This window comes from Dermochelys coriacea, chromosome 10 (genome assembly GCF_009764565.3).
Source record: "Dermochelys coriacea isolate rDerCor1 chromosome 10, rDerCor1.pri.v4, whole genome shotgun sequence".
Classification (NCBI taxonomy): Eukaryota; Metazoa; Chordata; order Testudines; family Dermochelyidae; genus Dermochelys; species Dermochelys coriacea.
Window position 1 is genome coordinate 85,339,007 of NC_050077.1, and position 21,538 is coordinate 85,360,544.

Here is a 21,538-nt window from a genome sequence, read left to right on the forward strand (position 1 = left end):
CTGCATGCCCTGGGCCCACAGCTCACCCCCCGGCCTTGTGTGAGCTCAGGTGCAGGAGCCTTTCCAAACAAGGCCCTGCCTGGTTTGATGCTCTCCTCCCCTGGCTACCACAGGAAGATTTTATAATGCAACTAGCGAGCCTCCTGCCTCGTCAGTGTTCCCGCACGAAGGGTTTGGGCTTGGACCCTGCTCCACGGGAAAGCCTTCGGCAGCTGCCTTTGAATGCTGTCCATGCAGACAGCTCTCCTGCCCTACGGCAGCCTTCGCCCAAAGGGGCCATTGGAGGCCAGTTTCTCTTTGCGCTGCAGTCAAATGCTTGGAAGGGCTGAGTGACGCCTACATGGCCTGTCCTAAGATGTCACCAGTGGTCCAAGGTGGGCTCCTGACTGTGGAAGAGATGTGCTGGGTGGGGGCAAACCCCTCCCACCGGTGTGGTGCCACATGGCAGCAGGGAAGCCCAGAACATGGTAGGCTACTGGGAGAAAGGATCCCAGAATGGAGCACAGAATGGGAAGTCCCTGCTCTGGGCTCCATCTTGCTGCCTTTCTCCTGGAAAGGAGCCCTGTTGATTTCAGGAGGCCCAGGGGTGCAGGTGCAGTTTTGGGGGAAGAGGCTTATATTGGGCTGTGACAGAGTTGGAATTTTTTGTGATATTTTTATGAGTCCTATGTGTGCCTCAGTTTCCCTTATACTTTGCATGGCTATCCACCTGTGGGAGGGTTGAGTTTGCTCGCTGGGCAGGCTAAGAGATATGGGGAGAGGGTGTAACCTAGCTGACCAACGGGATCTTTCAAAAGGATTGGCTGGTGCTGACCCACAATAAAGGACTGAAAGGTGTGAGGGGGGAAATAAGGAATTGGCATCTGAAAGGAGCCAGAGCTCTTTCACCCGGGAACTGACTAAGGAAGGCAGTGAGAGAGAGACTGAGCCTGAACTGGGCTTCACTGCAGTGGGGCTGGTGAAGTGCTCTGGGCTGACCAGCATGGATCTTCATTTCTCTGTGCTGCTCAAAGGCCTCCCTAGGCTGTGTCCAGGTGACTATAAACCCAACTGTTTTCACAGCGTGCGTGTCCCTGCAGCCGCTGGGCGAGGTGCTTAGTCCCTGCAGAGTGGGTGAATCTCTGCCGCAGTTGGATTCGCTGGGCAGAGCTCACCCTGTGAAGCAGGAGGGCTGGAGCCCCAGAGGTTCAGTCTCCGGAGGTGGTGAGTGCATGTGGCTGACCCTGAAAACAGAGTGAGACCCCTCGGAGGTCTGACCCATCAAAGGGGTTCCCCCAAGAGACTGTTCCAAAGCTGGGGGCATAGCACCAGCCCTCTGGATCTGTGATAACACCAAGGGACAAGCTGTAGGTAGCCAGGACACGCAGCTGCAGTTCAGCCTGGCCCAGCTACCCACACAACCTAACTATTAAAGAAATTAACAGGCAGCAGGTTTAAAACAAATGGAAGGCAGTATTTCTTCACACAACACACAGTCAACCTGTGAAACTTCTTGCCAGAGGATGCTGTGAAGGTCAAGACTATAACAGGGTTCAAAAAAGAACTTCATGGAGGATAGGTCCTGTGATGGATTTGGTCACAGAGACCTCCTTGGGACTGTCACCTGATGTGCTGAGATTACCTCTGAGCCCATTTTCCCTGCCAGCTTGGGACTCCAGAGCCCTGCTTTGTTGAGCCAGACACGCCAGCCTGTTGCGACCCAGGGTCTGGGCCACACCCCCAAAGCTGCAGGCTTTAAGTGAAAACAGCTCTGCAGTTTTCCTGCCTCCAGCACCAGGACACCCAGTTCCCAAAGGGGTCCAAACCCCAAATAAATCCGTTTTATCCTGTATAAAGCTTATACAGGGTAAACTCATAAATTGTTCGGCCTCTATAACACTGATAGAGAGATATGCACAGCTGTTTGCTCCCCCAGGTATTAATCACTTGCTCTGGGTTAATTAATAAACAAAAGTGATGTTATTAAGTATAAAAAGTAGGATTTAAATGGTTTCAAGCAGTAACAGACAGAACAAAGTAAGTCACCAAGCAAAAATAAAGCAAAAACAAGCAAGTCTAAGCTGAATACATTAAGAAACTGATTTCAGGGGGGCAAGGGATGGGGCAGAGGCACCAGGAAGGGGGGGTGGTTCACTTGCTAATCTCACCTCCTTGCACCCATCAGCCCTTCTGGGGAAGCAGCAGGCTACATGAGCCATGGCCGACCCATTCCCCTGCCACAGCCCCATCCCCGTCTCTCCTCCCAGGCCCTGCAGCAAGGTGCTCCCCCCACCCCATTCTGGCCAGGGGGCTATGCAGAGCTAATGGCCTGGGACTGGCTTCCCCCCCCACCCAAGCCTGGCCCTGCATCCTGTGTGGAGCGGGGGCAAGGAGGCCAGCAGCAGTGCAAGGACAAGGGGAGAGAATGGGTGAAGCGGCTGATCCAGGAGCAAGGTTCTGCCTGCCGGTGTGTCTCCCAAGGACCCCAGGATTAGCTGGTCTCCAGCAGCGAGTGCTGGCTGTGCCGGTTGGATGTGCAGCAAAGCCAGCTGGTGACGCACACACTGCTCTGGCACCCAGCTGGCCATGTTCCAGCCCCTCACCTGGGGGACAGGTCCTTCGGGGTCCATCCCAGGAGTAGAGTGAGGCCCTGCCGGGTGCTGGGGACAGGGAACCGGGTCCAGAACCTCCCAGCTCCAGGACCAATCCATCCCAGCAAAGACCCCACTCCTGGCCACCCCGTGGGTCCTCCACTGCTCCAAATCCCACACTACAGATTGCAGCAACCCAGACAGCCTGCTCTCCCCTCCCCAGGATGGGCGCCTCGTGGCCTGCCCAGTGTGCAGATGGCTCTGACCCTGGAGCTGTCGCTGTGCACAGCTCTGGTGCCTGGAGAGCGATGACCTTCAACGAGAGCAGGGAGGCTCCAATTTCCAGGAGAACAAGCTCCCAGGATTAAGGGGTGGGCACAGAGCCCACGAGCCGGAGCCAAATGTCCTGGCAACCCCCGTGTCCCTCCAGCCCCACCTACCACCAACAGCAGGGCCAGCCCTCGGCTAGGGCCCATGCACGCCCAGCAGGGCACAGGGGAGGGTGGAACGGGATGGGGAGGCAGAGCCAGCAGCATCCAGGAAGGATGAATTATTCCCAAGGCCAGCAGAGGAAGCTCCAGGTACGGTGCACAGCCCTCCCCATCCCCTAAGGGGTGCCCAGCCAGGGAGTGAGGGGCTGCCCCGTCCCAGAGCAGCTCTCAGGCCTGGAGTCTGCATGCCCAAAGGCTGCTGCCAAGGCATCTCCGCTGGTGGGGCAGGGAGCGCAGATGGCAGGAAGGAGCCCTGGCCAACTGCCCTCCAGGCAAGCTCATCTGGATCTACAGGAGCAGCATGTTCTTTTACCTCTGTTGGCGTCAGACCTGCTCCTTCCTGCCCAGCTCTGTGGGCCTGATCTCTGAGGTGCTGAGCAGAGGGTCCCTCCGTCATTGAGCGATCTCCACGGCCCACCCCTACACCAGGGAGGAGAGCAGCTCTGATCTGCTCTCTGGGATGCAGCCCGTGGTCCCCCAGGGCAGGTGGGTTAGGCCCTGCAGCAGAACCGTGGGGAGGTGCAGGCTCCTGGCTGAGCTCAGGGCCATGCCACACATGGCTGCATTGGGAATGGGAGTGAGGGGCCCTTGCCCTCTCTTCCCGAGCTGTCATAGCCCCTCCCCTACCCCTCTGCAGAGCGCAGGCTCCTGGGGCAGATGCCGAGTGCGAGGGGGAGGGAGCAGACCAGTGGGGCAGCACGTGATAGGAGTCCAGCAGCCCTGCCCGCCCCAGGGACCAGGGAACACTGCACAGCGCACCATGTGCTGGCTTCACTCCTCAGGACGCTTGGCTGCCCCAACCACAGCTGAGCCAGACCCAGGGAGAGCGGGCGCAGGCCAGGGGCGACCACAGCACGCAGGCCACGACCACGAGACACACCTAATATTGTACACAAAGAGCCTGGCCAGGCATAGGGTTGCCAACTTTCTACACCCTTGCCCCGCCCCTTCTCCAGGGCCCCACCCCTTCTCTGAGGCCCCGCCCCCACTCACTCCATCCCCTCCTCCCTCAATCACTCACTCTCCCCATTCTCACTCACTTGCTCATTTTCACAGGGTTGGCTCAGGGGGCTGGGTGGAGGGCGTTGGTGAGGACTCTAGCTGGGGGTGTGGGCTCTGGGGTGGGGCCAGCACTGAGGGGTTTGGGGTGCAGGAGGGGGCTCTGGGCTGGGGGGTGAAGCTGAGAGGTTCAGAGTATGGGAGGGGGCTCCAGGCTGAGGCAGGGGGTTGGGGTGTGGGAGGGGCTGGGAGTGCATGTTCCCACGTGGGGCCAGAAATGATGTGTTCAGGTGCAGAGGGAGTTGCGGCTGGGGGGAGTGGGCTCTGGTATGGGGCCAGGGATAAGGGATTTGGGGTGCAGGAGGGGGCTCCAGGCAGTGCTTACCTCAGGCAGCTCCCAGAAGCAGCAGCATGTCCCTCCTCCAGCTCCTATGTGGAGGTGCACGCTGCCCAGTCCACAGGCACTGCCACCACAACACTCATTGGCCGTGCTTCCCAGCCAATGGGAGCTGTGGAGCCGGCACTTGGGGCAGAGACAGTGTGCAGAGCCCCCGCCTGCCCTATACATAAGAGCTTGAGGGGGGACATACCGCTGCTTCCAGGAGCCCTGCTGTGCCACCAACTGGACTTTTAACAGCCCAGTCAGCTCCTGGGTCCCTTTTTGACCAGGCTTTCTGCTCAAAAACTGGATGCCTGGCAACCCTAGTGGGGAGATACAGCCCCAGCCCCTAAGCCCCACTTTCTTTTAAGGCAGAGCAGTTGTCAGTCAAAACTCCCATTATGAATATTTATGGCATAGGAGGAGCCAAATCCACCTTTCAAAAAAGTTTGGGAGAGGAAGGAATCGAACTCTCCAACTCTGGAATTACAGGAGGGCTGCGGGTCAGGACTGAGGGGCACCGCCGAGCTGTGGGGGCAGCCAAGGTCTGAGATAAAGTGGGGGCTGCGAGTCAGGATTGGCAGAGACGACCCATGCCTGCCAGTAGTTGGGGTGAACAGAGTGAGGGCAACCCACTGCTCAGTCTGTGTGAGCATGCTCAGTACAAGCCAAGCAGCAAATCTGGGGGCACATGACCCTGCATGCTCCCCATGCATCCCCTCTGATTGAGGGGCACTGGCAGAGGTGTGGAGAGGAGCCCAGGGTTGGGGTAGCGGGGGGCTGTGGGATGGGATTGAGGGGCACTGGCAGAGCTGTGGGGGTGCCCAGGGCTGGGGTAGCAGGGGCTGCAGGTCAGGATTGAGGGGCACTGCAGAGCTGTGGAGGGGAGCTCACAGCTGGGATAGTGGGGGGCTGCAGGTCAGGATTGAGGGGAGTTGGCAAAGCTGGGGATGCTGCACTGAAGCAGTGGGGATGGGGGTCTTTGTGTCGCTGGCTCCACCTGATGCTCCTGAGTTGGAGCAGAGACACAAAGGGAGGGGGCAGCTGGGGGGACAACATGGGACTTTCCACCAGGGAAGCTTCTGCCGCCAGGGGCACATGCCCACATGCGCCCTGTCCTGCCCCCTCTGTACACTGGGACTGGCTTGGCGGGGGTGGGGCTGGCTCTCTGCCCTACACCCTGCACCTGATACTAACGCTGCCAGTTGGCTGGTGAAGTCCAGTGGGAGCCTTGCTCCTGCCACGTGCTCCTTGATTCACCCTCCCTGGTGCCCTGCACGGCCCCACTTGTGTGCAGCCAGCACCCCCAGGGCCAGAGCAGAGAGACCGGCCCAGCCAGGAAGCTGGGTGCAGCCAGGCCAGGGAGCAGGGCAGCCCACCCATTCCAGGGGCCCAGCAGAGCCAGCATCGTCAGCCCCAAATAACCTCAGAAGGGAGACTTCCCACATGGCCTCCTCCCAGCCTGCCGTGCCCTGCAGGGCTCCTGGCCCACATTGCTGCTTGTGTCCAGCCTCGCACCCTATCCCCCATCCTAGGGAGTGAGAGACCCTGGAGAGGGCCCAGCTGCTGTCACTGCCTGCCCCTGCCCTCCCAGTGCCCCCCACGCTCTTCCCCCGGCCGTGTGGATTTGGGCTCCACCACTCCTGATGTCCGGTGGGGTGTTGGGAGAGTGGGAAGCCCAAGGGCAGAAGAAGATGCCTGGCTTGCCCTGCCCCGCTGAGTATCAGCTCAAGGGGCCCGTCTTCTCCCTAAGTGCACCGACCCCTCATGGCAGCAGGCTGAGCAGGGCACAAGGGCAGGGCCCACCAACCCGGCCCATCCAGGCCCTGGCCTCATGGGCAGCTGCTGTCGACGCTGCTGGTTCCATTGCCCAGGTGGCTCTGGGCCCCGGGCGTCTCGTGTGCTGGGGTGGCCATGGCGCCCCGCTTGGCATGCAAGGAGGTGGCGGAGCAGCGGGAGGATCCAGTTGCCGGGGAACAGGGCTCGGGCCCCCCTCTGTGCCCCCATCGGCAGCAGAGCCCCGGCCCCCTGCGGAAGGGGATGGTGAAGAGGCCATAGGTGAGGGGGTCCAGGCAGGCGTTGAGGAGGCCGAAGATGAAGAGGATGTGGGTGAGGGACTGTGAGACGGTCTCCGCCATGGCGCGGGGGCAGAACCAGTACCAGAGGCCCAGCAGGTAGTAGGGCGTCCAGCAGACGATGAAGGAGCTGACGATGACCACGCTCAGTTTCAGCACACGCAGCCGTGCCCGCGGGATGTTGTTGGTGGAGCGGCGCAGGGGCACCTCCTTGGAGGAGACTAGTGCGACAGGGAGCAGGGCTGTCAGGATGGGGGGCAGCTACCCCCACGCCACGTTAGCCATGAGGGAGCTGGCGCACCCCAGAGCCCAGATTGCCCCTTGCGGCCCCACGCCGCTCAGCGTGTCAGGTCGATGGGCTTTGCTGCTAGTCGGTGGCGTCTCCGGGGAGGAGCAGCCATCCGAAGGGCGAGGGCCCAGATGTGAGCCCCAGGGCCAGGCTGGCTTCACCACTCCACACAGGGGCAGCCAGGTCTCTGGGAAACCTGGCCCCACGGACAAGCCTCGGGGCAGGCACCTTGGGCCTGATTCTAGAACTTGGGACCGGTCCAACACTCAGCCTGAGCCAGAACTGCCTCAAGGCCCACGCCAGCCCCACCAGCGTCGCCCCAGCCCCATCTGTACCCAGGCCCAACACCAGGTTCTGCCCAGCCCCCACAACCCCTCCCCAGCCCCATGTGTCTCCAGGCCCACCTCCCAGCCCCAGCCCACTCACAGAGGCTGGTGCCCATGCGCCGGGAGATCTCCAGCAGGATGCGGGAGTAGCAGCAGACCATGATGAGCAGCGGCAGGAGGAAGAGGCAGGCAAAGCCCAGCATGTTGTAGGCCGTCTCGTGCCAGCGCTGGGGGAAGCTGCCCCGCGTGGTGCACTGGGTGAAGTTCTGCGGGGAGCGGATGGTGACTGTGTGGAACAGGAACAGCTGGAAGCAAAACAGAGCGAAAGAGAGGAGAGGTCAACCCCGGCGTGGGCCTGCGCCTGACCCAGCGGGGCCAAGAGTCAGACAGGGAGAGGGCTTTGCCAGCCCCTCCCAACCCCTCCAACACCCGGGTGAGGGCCAGGGCTTGGAACCACAGACGTTTGTGGGCCAAGCTAGCCTGCTGGGGACCTGAATATCGGGAGACAAGAGGCTGTTCCAGCACCCCCATGCCCTGTGGGGTGAGCTGAGCCGCAGGGAGATGGGGGCATCCACCCTGCCCATCTGAGCCCAGCTCCGGAGAGACGGCTGCCGGGAATACCATGTAGGAGGGTGCCGCACTAGCTGGGCTTTGCCATTCGAGGGAGCTCCCAGAGAGCTCCCCACACCCCACCCCTTCCCCCCCACCCTCAACCTCCCAGCTCACACTGCTGCTGCCCGACTCACAGCCCCGGCAGGCTCCTGGGAGCCCCCTTCAGCCAGCTGGGAGAGGAGCAGTGCAGTGTGAGGAGCCCCTCCCATGTGAGATGAGTTTGGGAGTGCTCAGCGGCCCCCGTTCTGCGCACAGCTAACAGCACAAGATCCCCACCATTGCTAACTGGCCCAGCAGACTCTGCTCCGCTCAGGGGACTGCAGGAGGGTAAAGAGGGGCTTTGGCAGAACTGGGGTGGGATCCCAGGGCTAGGACAGCAGGGACTATGGGATGGACACGGGGGGGAGAACGGGGCGGTACCTGCGGTGGGAGAAGAGGATGGAGTACCTGGGGTGGGAGGGGGCAGCGGATATGTGTGGGTGGGGACTGGCAGGTACTTGGGGTAGGAAGGGACAGGGGGTGTGTACCTGGGGTGTGAGGGGGCAGTGGGTATCAGTGGGGTGGAGACTGGTGAGTATCTATGGAGTGGGAAGGGGTAGGAGGCAGGTACCCGGAGTGCAAGGGGGCAACAGGTATCTGTGGGTGTGGGGGACCAGCGTGTACCCACAGTGTGAGGGGGTAGTGGGTATCTCTGGGGTGGGAAGGGGCAGGGGATGGGTATGTGGGGTACAAGGGGGAAGCAGGTGTCTGCAGGGTGGGGGACCAGCGAGTACCTGGGGTGTGAGGGGTCAGCGGGTATCCGCAGAGTAGGGACCGGTGGACACCTGGGGTGGGAAGGGGCAGGGGGCGGGTACCTGCAGTGTGAGGGGCAGCAGGTACCTGGAGTGCAAGGGGGCAGTGGGTATCCAGGGGGTGGGGACCGGGGGTACCCAGGGTGGGAGGACTGGCGGGTACCCGTGGGGTGGGAGGACCAGCGGGTACCCAGGGTAGGAGGACTGCGGGGTAACAGGGGGTGGGGAGAGTGGGTGCCCAGGGTGGGAAGACTGGTGGGTACCCACAGGGTGGGGACTGGGGGTACCAGGGTGGGAGGACCGGTGAGTATCTGCAGGGTGAGGACCGGGGGTACCTGGGGTGGGAGGGGCAGCAGGTATCTGCAGGGTGGGGCCTGGGGTTACCCAGGGTGGGAGGACAGGCGGGTACCTGGGGCATCGGGACTGGGGGTGCCTGGGGTGGGAGGACCAGTGGGTATCCACGGGGTGGGAGGACCAGTGGGTATCCACGGGGTGAGGTCTGGGGGTGCCCAGGCTGGGGGGACTGGTGGGTACCCAGGTGGGAGAACTGGAGGTACCCGGGGTGGGAGGGGCAGTGGGTATCTGTGGGGTGGGGACTGGGGGTGCCCGGGGTGGGAGGATCAGCGGGTTCCCAGGGGGTGGGAGGACAGGTGGGTGCCCAGGGCAGGAGGACCAGTGGGTGCCCGGGGGGTGGGAGGACCGGTGGCGGGGGCCCGGGGGGTGGGAGGACCGGCGGCGGGGGCCCGGGGTGGGAGGACTGGTGGGTATCCAGGGGTGGGAGGACCGGTGGCGGGAGCCCAGCGGCGGGGGCGGGGACCGGGGTGGGAGGACCGGCGGGTATCCAGGGGTGGGAGGACCGGCGGTGGGGGCCCGGGGTGGGAGGACGGGTGGGTATCCAGGGGTGGGAGGACCGGCGGTGGGGGCCCGGGGTGGGAGGACCGGCAGGTATCCAGGGGTGGGAGGACCGGCGGCGGGGGCCCGGCGGTGGGGGCGGGGGCCGGGGTGGGAGGACGGGTGGGTATCCAGGGGTGGGAGGACCGGCGGCGGGGGCCCGGGGTGGGAGGACCGGAGGGTATCCAGGGGTGGGAGGACCGGCGGCGGGGGCCCGGGGTGGGAGGACGGGTGGGTATCCAGGGGTGGGAGGACCGGCGGCGGGGCCCGGGGTGGGAGGACCGGCAGGTATCCAGGGGTGGGAGGACCGGCGGCGGGGGCCCGGCGGCGGGGGCGGGGGCCGGGGTGGGAGGACGGGTGGGTATCCAGGGGTGGGAGGACCGGCGGCGGGGGCCCGGGGTGGGAGGACCGGCAGGTATCCAGGGGTGGGAGGACCGGCGGTGGGGGCCCGGGGTGGGAGGACGGGTGGGTATCCAGGGGTGGGAGGACCGGCGGCGGGGGCCCGGGGTGGGAGGACCGGCAGGTATCCAGGGGTGGGAGGACCGGCGGCGGGGGCCCGGGGTGGGAGGACCGGCAGGTATTCAGGGGTGGGAGGACCGGCGGCGGGGGCCCGGCGGCGGGGGCGGGGGCCGGCGGTACCTGCGGCACGGAGAGCCCAGCACTCAGCAGCCAGGCCGCGCACAGCATGCGGCGGTTCCTGCGGTGGGCCCGGGCGGCGGCCAGCGGGCGCAGGATGGCGGCCTGGCGGTCCAGGCTGATCACCACGGTGATGAAGGCCGAGGCGTGCATGGCCAGCAGCTTGAGGTACATGAGGAGGCGGCAGGCCAGGTCCCCCGCCCGCCACTGCACCGTGATGTTCCAGACGGCGTCCAGGGGCATCACCACGAAGGTGACCAGCAGGTCGGCCGCCGCCAGGTGCAGCAGGAGCAGGCGGACGTGCGAGAGCTTCCCGCGCCGCCCGCCCGCGCCCGCCCACAGCACCGCCAGGTTGCCAGCGGCCGAGAGGGTGAGGAGCCCGAAGGTGAGGATGACGCGGGCCTTGGCGGCGGGGGAGAAGGTGGGCAGTGGCAGAGCCCCCTCGCTCCTGTTGAGCCAGGGGCCCCACCCGCAGCTGCCCTCGGAGGGCAGGGGGCCGCTGCAGGGCCCCAGGCCCACTCCCTGGCTGACGTTCATCACGGGGACACGGGCGCACAGCCTGCTTCCCCCTGCTGTGACAGACAGACAGACAGACAGACAGCGTCAGCACCCCCTCCCGGGCAGTGTGACCCCCGAGGCTACTCCCCACCATGCAGAGCCCCCAGCCCATGGGCACAGGTTCCAGGCAGCATCCTTGGCACTGCACAGGGCACCTCCTTATGGGGCTGAGCCCTGGGCCAAGACAGCCTGGCAGGGCCTGGGCACGGCAGGGCGGGGAAGCCTGGCGCAGCTGGATGAAGGGGTCCCGCTCGTACTGGTGCAGTCGGCCTGGGGCAGGGGGCAGCTGAACTCAGCATGGGGGGAGCTGCAGGCCCAGGGGCTCCCACCACACCCCTCACTTGGACAGCTCCCCCAGAGGACACCAGCTTCCCAGCCAAGGGCAGGAGCCAGCTGCCCCAGCCTGGCAGTGGGCCTGGCCCAGCTCCCTGCTGCCCCCGCCAGCTATTTGTGTCTCTGCTTCTCCTCTCGGAGCGGCCTCCTGAATGATCTATGAGTGGCTGGCACCCAGCGCCAACCGGGGCACTTCCTGGCAGCCTCCAGAGAGCCCCGGTTGGGGAGTGGAACCTGGAGGGGGCTGGGAGCTCAGCTGGGGGGGACACGCTGCCAGGCAAGGCCCCTGGCTGTGGAGCTCTCCCTGAAGATCCACCAGGCCCCGAGGAAGGCCAGGAACAGCTTCTCCTCCCTTCCCACTATCACGGACTTCCCTGGTCCTGCCGTTCTGTGCAGCTCAGATGCCGCAGTGATGGGCTCCAGCTAATGCTCAGAGTGGGGAGTATGGAGCTGGCACCAGTGAGGGGAGGGCCGGGAGCTGTCCCACCCTCCAGAGCACAGCCCACCTCACCCTCCCCGGCCTGCCTTGGCCAGAGAGCTGCTCCCACGGCATCCCTGGCCCCAGCAGCTCCCTTAAAGAGAGAACCCCCCATTCAGTCTCTGCTCCAGGGCTGCTCTCAATAGTGGGCCCAGGCTGGCCCCTCAGGGGCTGGGGGGTGGGTAGTGGAGTCACCAGCAATCAGCCTCTGCTGAGCAAGGCAGGTGCCTCCCCCCCACAGGGAGCTCCCAGTCCTCCCCCACCCCCAGGCTGGCAACGGGCATGGAGTGGTCCCAGGTGTCTGTGAGCTATAAGAACATAAGAGCGGCCAGACTGGGTCAGACCAAAGGTCCCTCCACCCCAGTATCCTGTCTGCCGACAGTGGCCAATGCCAGGTGCCCCAGAGGGAATGAACAGAACAGGTAATGATCTAGTGATCTCTCTCCTGCCATCCATCTCCACCCTCGGACAAACAGGGGCTAGCGACACCATTCCTTACCCATCCTGGCTAATAGCCATTAGTGGACTTAACCTCCATGAATGTATCCAGTTCTCTTTTAAACCCTTTTACAGTCCTGGCCTTCACAACCTCCTCAGGCAAGGAGTTCCACAGGTTGACTGTGTGCTGAGTGAAGAACTTCCTTTTATTTGTTTTAAACCTGCTACCCATTAATTTAATTTGGTGGACCCTAGTTCTTATATTATGGGAACAAGTAAATAACTTTTCCTCATTCACTTTCTCCACACCACTCATGATTTTATAGACCTCTATCATATCCCTCCTTAGTCTCCTCTTTTCCAAGCTGAAAAGTCCTAGCCCCTTTAATCTCTCCTCATATGGACCCGTTCCAAACCCCTAATCATTTTAGTTGCCCTTTTCTGAACCTTTTCTAATCTGTGCCGCATGCCACACTCTCTGGGGCACAGGTGCGTGCCGTGCCCACAGCAATACCCGGGGAGGGGATGTCCCTCCATCATGCCCAGGAAGGGGATGTCCCGACAGGATCCACGCTGTCGCTATCACTGGGAGATGCTCCCTCTGCCAGTCCCACCCAGACACCTGCTGAGGCGGTTGTGGGGCCGCGCGGCCCCCGCACCCAGCCTGCACCAATCTGCATCCCCCATGCCTGCCCAGCCTCCCCTGCCCCATGCATCCCTCCCAGCTGGGACAGCGGGAGCCGTGGCTCTCCAATCCCCAGACGACAAGGAGCAGGGCCCCAAGCCACCCACCCCCCTCCTCACCTCCAGCCACAAACTCTCACTGCTCTGAGTGGGTCAGAGCTGTTGCTGCTGGTTCCCGCTCAGTGTCCAGAGCCTCCCTCGGCATTAGCGGTTGCACCGTATCCCCGCAGCAATGAGCCAGCCGGTGGGCCCCTGCCCCAACAGCCAGTCCCCACTCGGACTCCAATCCCACCAGTCTCAGGGCTGGGAGGGGGAGAAGCTGCTGTCACTGCCACCTGCCCCCTCAGGTGATTCACTGGACGCTGACGCAGCTGATGGATGAGATGCCCTTGACGGCTCAGGTTCCTTCTTAATGGAATAAACTTGTGTTTAAAAGACTTTGCTCACCCATCCCCCATGTGGCACCCACACACAGTCACATGCACTCACACACACACTAACCCTGAGTCATATGTAGTCACACCCTCACACTTGCATGTGCATTCACACACTCCCAGTCAGATGTGCACTAACACGGCATCACTGGCACAGTCACACACTCACATGTGCACTCATGCACTTACACACACACACACACACACACACACACTCAGGCACATGCACTACCCGAGTCACGTGCAGTCACACCTGCACACACACGCACACACACACATTCACATGCACTCACGCACTCCCAGTCAGATGTGTTGTGCACTAACACGGTGTCACAGGCCCGGTCACACACTCACATCCACACTCTCACACACACATGCGCTCCCCCCAAGACCTGCCATGAATGCGGTAGTCTGTCTGGGTGTGACACTGCCACCAGTTGTCACGGAGTCCCGGGGCGATGCTCTGGACCTGCTCCCTACGAAGCCAGGCAGGACTCTGGGGGAGTCTCCTCTCTGGGAGCAGCCTGTCTGCAGGACACACAGCTCACCCGGCTTCCACCTTCCTGGGTCTGACCTCGGAGCATCCAGCATCCTCTGCCCCTCCGTGCGCTTTCCACAGCGAGTCTGCCCAGGCGGGGTCCTGGGGAAGCCAGAGGGTCCTGCCCCCCAACTCCGCAGTCAGACAGGACTCTCAGCCAGCCAGTAAAACAGAGGTTTATTAGACGACAGGAACATGGTCTAAAACAGAGCTTGTAGGTGCAGAGAACAGGACCCCTCAGCTGGGTCCATTTTGGGGGGCAGTGAGCCAGACAACCACGTCTGAACTTCACTCCATGACACCAGCCAGCCCCAAACTGAAACTCTCTCCAGCCCCCCCTCCACTGAGCTTTGTCCCTTTCCTGGGCCAGGAGGTCACCGGATTCCTTTGTTCTCCAACCCTTTAGCTCTCACCTTGCAGGGGAGAAGGGCCAGGCCATCAGTTGCCAGGAAAGAGGGTGTCAGCCATTCTCTGTGTCCAGACCCCTGCACATACTTGCCCTCTAGAGCTCTGCAATGATCATACACTCTTATCCCACCCCATAGATACTTAAGAACGGCATAGGGGAAACTGAGGCACCCGCCTCACTATTCAGAGGAAACATTAAGAACAGTCCCGCTTCATCACATCTCTCCCCCTTTCGAGACCAAACTGAGTGGGGTCACTTTAGCTGGTGACCTGGGGAAGTTCGAAGCCACCAACGTTTCCATGGATGACCCAGCATCTCTCCCATTCCTTGGTGGGAGTTACACCAGGCCCTTCCAGTTTCACGCCCTTCCGTAGGTCAGGGGTGGTCGATCGCACTCGCATGCCGCATGTGGGAAGGTTTATGCGGCCTGTGCCCTTTTGCCACCCCAAAACCCCCAAACTGGGATGGCGTCTTCTCCCAGCGCTCCAGTCTGAAGGGCTGCAATTCGGGCTCTCTTGGTTAAGAGCCCCCATCTTGACCTGGGCCACATATTGTTCACTTACAGAACTAGCATGGAGACATCCCTTTCTCAACAACCTTGTCCCCCCAACAAGCTGGCCAAACACATCCCACTTGGTGATAGGACTGTTTAACTTTCTTAACAGCTTTCACTCCATCTGAGACCTTCTCAAAGCTATCCACACTGGATCTTTCAACAGGAAAGTCAGTGGCTTCATTCACAACAGAAAATTTCTCGCTGTTAGGAACTGAAACTTTCTTGATTAAATCACTTTCACACCCTTCAGTGGCAGTAAACTGCTTGCAAAGACTCCAGGAGGATTCCTTTCCCTAGGGGCTTTTCTATGCAACAATTCACCCTTCACAGAAATTCTGCCCTTACCCTCTTCACCTAGGGCTTGCTCTAGAGGAACACTTTCCTGAGCAACAACAGACTCTTTCTGGGTCTCACTTACATCCAGAATCACCTCTGTCCCATCAGGCGGATTCCTACACAATCCCTTTCAAGCAAACTTACAGACTTCCGAGATAAAAGGTTAGAAGCCTTCTCCTTCCCTTTGCCACACACAAGTTCAGGAATCTTTTCCTTCTTGCTACAGGTTTCCACACCCTCAGTAGGTAACACAATCAAATCACCTTTCTGCTCTCCTTGTGCCCTGGCTAGGATCTCACCCTGATTAGACAGAGTTGCTTCACCCTTTCCGAGCCACACACTAGCAACAGGCAAAATACAAGCACCAGAATTGTCTGGTCTCTGGGATTTTGCATAGACACTAACTGGATGCAACCTAGTTACAGGGCCAGTCTCCCGAGCAGACACAAACTTAGGGCCATTCCCTTCCTGGACTTTAGCTGAATCCAGAACCAACTCTGAGACAACTGCACTATTCTCCACCATCACAGGCTGAAAGGCACCTTCTGTCTGCTCCACAGACAAAGAAGAGCCGGAGACACTTTCTCCTTTACCACACACACAGCTCGGGATCATTCCCCTGGTCCCAGTACACAGGGCTGTTCACAGACAACTGCTTGGAGACCGGGGTAGCTCCCTCCATAGGCGAGTCAATACCCCTGACAGACACAGGCACGTTTCCTTCCCTGTCCCACTTCTCCACCCAGCTAACAGGTAAGGTGCAGGGACACTCACCTTCCGCTCTCCTCGCCTTCCCACCCTGCTGACTAGACAAAGCCATCAGCTCACAAGGCTGCCTAAGCTCATCCAGACTTTCCTTACCAAGCACCTTGCCACTCCCCACAGATCCCCTGCCCTGCCTGTGTCTCCCCCCCTCAGCTGGGGTCTCAGCTCCCACTGTGCTCAGCGCTGCCCTTGCTGTCCCAGTGGGGGTAGGCAGCGAGCTCACTGCTTTCCTCACTGTATAAGAGCCAGCCTGAGCCCCCTCTATGGTGTGCAAGGGGGTGGGGAGCATCCCTCTGTCCCACTCAGCCCCAGGGGTCTGGTTACAGGCAGGCAGGTATCCTGAGCCTAGCAGCTCCTCACTGCTGCCAGCCAGGTCATCTGCATTTTCACTGACCATTTCCCTCTCCACCGATTGGTCCCCTGAATCCAAATTCAAACCCACGGCAGTTACAGGAGCTGGGCCTGGATCCTGTCCCAAAGAGACACAGTCACTCCCCAACAGGGTCTCACAGCTGATATCCTGGAGAACCCCAATGACCAGCCAACCCCACCCCTCCTGGGTCTGCACAGGGATCTGGGCCATAGGCAGGGCGAGGGGCTTCATCTCTGGGACCTTCACCCAGCTCACCCAACCCCTCAGCATCTGAGGCTGCACCACCCATGGCCTGACAACAGGTCTCTCTGTCCCAGGGTCTCGCCAGCCCAGGAATGTCTCCCCATTGACCATCACCTTCCGCTCCCACTGGGGGTCCGAGGGACCTGACCCCAGGAGACTCCATGCAGACATATAGGTTGGGACAAGGAGTGGGAACCTGTCCACCACCCCACCCATCTGGCTGATGGAGTCTATGGCCTTGGGACTCAGCAAGGGAGCTAGACACCGGGGCTTTTCCGCAGGGTCTCCCTCATTCAAATCACCAGCCTGCTCGAAGGCAGTGAGGTGGCATCCACATCCCCCCATCCTTAACCAGGGGCACCAATTTAGTATCGAGGTTCCCTGCGGAACTGGCACCCCGGGGTCTATCCCTGCTCACCCCTGGGAGGTCCCCTATGTCTCTCCGCTCCACCATCGCCAGTTCATGCTGCTGCTGTTTCTGCAGCTCTTTCTCGGGCTCCTGCTGTCTCTCACAGTCCTCTTGCTCTCTTGGACTCAGCTCCAATCCCGTCCGTCTCCGATCCCCCGATGGGAATCTGATCGTGAAGACCCCAATCTGGTCAAGGACAGGAGTCTTGGGGATGCCTAGCTCCCACTCCAGCTGCTCCCAGATCCTGCTATAGCCCCATTTCAGTCAGGAATCTGCTCCTTAGAGCGGTCACCCTCCTCCAGCTGCACGATTAACTGTGCCTTGGTGAACTTTCCAATGTGCAGCCCTCTCTTTTTGCGCAGCGTTACAATGTCCTTCTTAAGGAGATGGTGACAGGCCCTCACTCCGCTCTTCCCAAGTTGTTGTGGACTCACAGGCCGGTGTGCTCTCAGCTCCCCATGGTTTCCAGGGAGACCCCCTAGTGTGCCAGCCCTTCTCGAGGACTCCACCTCTTTGCCAGGTCGAGCTGCAAACTCCTCCGCCCTTGGGACTGCTCGCTGCAATCCCCAGGGGACCCCTGTTACTGCAAAAGTCCTTCTCTCTCCCAGTGCCAAGCCGCAGGCTCCTCTGCCCCTGAGACTGCTCACCGCAGTCCCTAGGGGGACCCCATTCTGCACAGTCCTTCTTGCTGGTCACACACTCCCAGGGATTAACCGCCCCCCAAAACCACTTCTCTCTGAGTCTTTAGCACGCCTGGTCCTCGTCAATCCCCTTTCGTTTTACTGCTCCCCAGTCACTTACTGCAGGAAGCGCCATCCATGGGGTGCAGTACATCCCACCGCTGCCACCAGTTGTCACGGAGTCCCCGGGCCATGCTCTGGAGCTGCTCCCTACGAAGCCAGGCAGGACTCTGGGGAAGTCTCCTCTCTGGGAGCAGCCTGTCTGCAGGACACATGGCTCACCCGACTTCCCCCTTCCCGGGTCTGACCTCGGAGCATTCAGCATCCTCTGCCCCTCCCTGCGCTTCCCACAGCCAGTCCGCCCAGGCGGGGTCCTGGGGAAGCCAGAGGGTCCTGCCCCCCAACTCCGCAGTCAGACGGGACTCTCAGCCAGCCAGTAAAACAGAAGGTTTATTAGACGACAGGAACAGGGTCTAACACAGAGCTTGTAGGTGCAGAGAACAGGACCCCTCAGCTGGGTCCATTTTGGGGGCAGTGAGCCAGACAACCATGTCTGCACTTCACTCCTCGTCCCCAGCCAGCCCCAAACTGAAACTCTCTCCAGCCCCCCCTCCTCTGGGCTTTGTTCCTTTCCCGGGCCAGGAGGGCACCTGATCCCTTTGTTCTCCAACCCTTTAGCTCTCACCTTGCAGGGGGAAGGGCCAGGCCATCAGTTGCCAGGAAACAGGGTGTCGGCCATTCTCTGCCTCCAGACCCCTGCACACACCTGCGCTCTAGGGCTCTGCAATGATCATACACCCTTATCCCACCACCTAGATACTTAAGACCTTCACAGGGGAAACTGAGGCACCCCCACAATATTCAGAGGAAACATTAAGAACCGCTTCTTCACACTGGGTTCAATCAACCAGGACCCAGGTCTGAGCCACTGCTGTGGCTGATGCGCTTGGCTTGGCTGCACCACAGGAAAGGCCTGGGGAAGGACAATCCAGCTACCCCACGGCGGGTCCCCACCCCCCAGCCCAGCTGCCAGCTGGAGTCTCCCCAGGACACAGTGAGGTGCTGAATCCCCATGGACTGTGCGACCTCACAGGGAGCATGGTGCTGTCACATGCTCACCTCGAACGGGCAGGGGATGTGCTCTGCGTGTGCATCATGGCACCACCTGGACACGTCAGGGTGCAGGGATCACACATGCTCGCATTCAGCGGAGCAGCATGTGGCCCCTGCCCCGTGTGATTTGCCCAACGGTCCCAGACAGGGGGCTGCTGTTTGTCTCTGCAGGTGACCTGAGATGGCAGAGCAGGGAACCAAGCGGGGCAGAGCCAGGATCCGCTGAGACAAACCAAGCGTCATGCTGGCTCCAGAGTGCAGTTCGGGGCTCTCAGAGGCTCAGCCCCTTCATGTGTTGGGGTGCTGAGTGCCCCAGAGCCCCCACTTCCCGGTCTTGCCATGAGATTCCACCCCCACCTCCATGGCCAGCGGCGCCTGGGGCCCTGCGTTGCACAGCCCCTTCCAGGCCGGGCGCCCCGTGGCGAAAGGCCGTTCCCATACGGAGGGTGCCCAAAGACTCAGGCTGCTGCAGCCACAGAGAGACGTGCAGGCTTGCACGCCGGGGCTACTGGCCATTTAACCCGGGGCCAAGGGGGAACTGATGGTGCCCAGAGGAGCACAGGCCTGGGGGGGGGAGTGTGGCCCATGCTGAGATAGGCCTGGGCACAACAGGGGTGTTTTGCATCTCAAAGGCCGTGTCCCTCTGGCAGAAGGAATTAATGTTATTAGCAAGTCAGTTCACAACTAAGTGGGGCTCATTAGCTGCCCAGCCCCTGCCCCAGAGCCTGGGGAGCGGGGAGGAGATGGAGCCTCCTCTGGTCTATTAGCATCTCCCTGTCAATCCCAATTAGCAACATCCCTGTAATGGGCTCTCCCAGCAGCCCCAGGACAGGCCCCATACCCGTGCCAGGAGCGGAGCCGCCCCACGGCGGCCCCCATGCTGGGAGCCAGCGCAGGCAGGGATCCCAACCCCCCGTGGACACAACCCCCACAGGCCCCACTCTGCCCCACATCCCCAGAGCCCCATTCCTGAGCACAGTGCTCACCGCCACTCCCGCAATGCCCCCATGCCCGGAGCCACGGGGAGAGTCTCAGCTCTCAGGAGAGCAACAGGTCCTGGCCCTGGACATTGGGGTGGGAAATGTAGCCGCACAGCTCTGCCGAGAGCCCTGGACTAGGACCCGCCCAGCCCCTTAGGCCCATTGTCCCACTGCCTGATGGGGGCGGGGACTCCCCAGGGAACAGCTGTGATCACTTTCCCCGATTCCCACCCACAAGCCCCAAAAACCCCCACAGGCTGCTGCCTCCTGCACTGGGAGGTTTCACACACTGCACCTGGCTGCATTTACACATATGCCAAAGTCCCAGCAGCTGAGCCCAGCCTCCCTACAACTGGGCAGAGCCCCACCTTCCCTACCAGGGCATTGGAGAGCGCTCTGCACTGGGACCCACTCCGCCCAGGGTCCAGGTGTTGTGGGCCTGTGACGAAGCAGGACTTTTCTTAATGTTTCCTCTGAATACTTTAGGGGTGCCTCAGTTTCCCCTAGGCATTTCTTAAGTCTCTAGGTGGTGGGATAGGGGATGTAGTTGTTGCAGAGCAAAGGGCCAGGGTACATAAATGGCTGACACACTGTCTCCTGGCCACTGATGGCCGGGGTCCTTCCCCCCTGCAAGGTGAGAGCTAAAGGGTTGGAGAACAAAGGGATCCGGTGACCTCCTGGCCCGGGAAAGGGACAAAGCCCAGAGGAGGGGGGGCTGGGGAGAGTTTCAGTTTGGGGCTGGCTGGGGACACAGAGTGAAGTGCAGATGTGGTTGTCTGGCTCACTGCCCCCCAAAATGGACCCAGCTGAGGGGTCCTGTTCTCTGCACCTACAAGCTCTGTGTTAGACCATGTTCCTGTCGTCTAATAAACCTTCTGTTTTACTGGTTGGCTGAGAGTAACGTCTGACTGCGGAGTTGGGGGGCAGGACCCTCTGGCTTCCCCAGGACCCCGCATGGGCGGACTGGCTGTGGGAAGCGCACGGAGGGGCAGAGAATGCTGAATGCTCCGAGGTCAGACCCAGGAAGGGGGGAGCCGGGGGAGCTGTGTGTCCTGCAGACAGGCTGCTCCCAGAGAGGAGACTCCCCCAGAGTCCTGCCTGGCTTCGTAGGGAGCAGCTCCAGAGCAACGCCTGGGGACTCTGTGACAGGGATCTCCATCTATTTATCCGGGGCTGAATCCTGATCTTCTCTGTTGTGTCGTTCCCCCCACTCCTGCGAGCTGGGCCTGTGACTCCCCTTTTCCTACAGGGGGACAGAGCTGTGAGATAAATGGGCACAGAACCGCAGAGTTGCCATTGATACCACAAGTAACTAACACCGCACCGTCTATCCCAAAGGTCTTGCCAGCCCATACAGTGGGATCACTCATCCCCTGTGAAAATGCAGCCACCTCTGGGGTGGGATTCAGCAGCAAAATGACACAGCATGTTAGAACAGGAAGCTCAGAAGCATCCTACATTCAGTGGACCCTAGTGAGGCCAAGTGAAATGAGCCACACAGGAACAGGGGCAGGTCATGGGCTGAACTCACCCACCCCAGGGCTAAGCCCCAGGGGATCTTTAATGAGCCCCTGTAGCCAGGCCATGTGTTGGGGGCGCTTAGCACTAGCCTGCACCCAACCCGGGGAAGGCAGGACAGCCATCGCACAGGGGTGCCTCACATGCCTTGCAGAGCTGGGATTCTGGGGGCCGGTCAGAGCTCTCCCGGGGCAGTGCATGCAGGAGAGGGCAGAGGAGAGCAGGGGCCCATTCCCCCTCCCCCCCTGCCCCAACCGGGGCAATGGCCTCCATGGCTCCTAAAGGCAGCGGCTCCTCGTGGGAGCCAGGCAAAGGACCTCACATACCAGCAGGTTCGAGTCTCCTTCCCTGCCCTGGGGCTGCCCCAGCATGGTGCTGGTCCCACTGGGTCACAGGGATGTGAGGGAGGAAGGGAACCCTGGGTCCTCCCCCCGCACAGCTCAGGAGAATCCCTCCTGCAGGCAAAGGGCTAGTGTAGCATCCTCCCCAAGTGGGACCAAGGGAGACAGAGGCCCAGAGGGTGGGCAAAGGGACCTGCCCAACAAGCCCCCACACCAAATTAATGTCTACCCACCCACGGGCTTATCATGGAGCCCACCGCTGGGGCGTGAGCTCTGTGGCCAAGCCAGGAATA

The 21,538-nt window shown here is 61.3% G+C and overlaps 1 protein-coding gene across 1 annotated transcript; it reads right to left on the minus strand.

Moving 5' to 3' along the window:
• Window positions 1–5,993: 5,993 nt before the first annotated feature.
• Window positions 5,994–10,596, minus strand: LOC119863073 (gonadotropin-releasing hormone II receptor-like). Its single transcript, XM_038420824.2, has 3 exons — window positions 10,063–10,596; window positions 7,230–7,434; window positions 5,994–6,735 (listed from the first exon to the last, which is right to left on the minus strand). Exons 1-3 carry the CDS (start codon window positions 10,594–10,596, stop codon window positions 6,272–6,274), a joined length of 1,203 nt encoding a protein of 400 aa, XP_038276752.1. The 3' UTR covers window positions 5,994–6,271.
• Between the last annotated feature and the right edge of the window lie 10,942 nt (window positions 10,597–21,538).

Coding starts and splice junctions, on each gene's coding strand:
- LOC119863073 (XM_038420824.2), bottom strand. CDS start 10,596: ATGAACGTCAGCCAGGGAGTGGGCCTGGGGCCCTGCAGCGGCCCCCTG. Junction 7,435..10,062: donor CTGGGCTCTCCGTGCCGCAG/GTACCGCCGGCC, acceptor TTTTGCTTCCAG/CTGTTCCTGTTCCACACAGT. Junction 6,736..7,229: donor GCGCATGGGCACCAGCCTCT/GTGAGTGGGCTG, acceptor CTGTCGCACTAG/TCTCCTCCAAGGAGGTGCCC.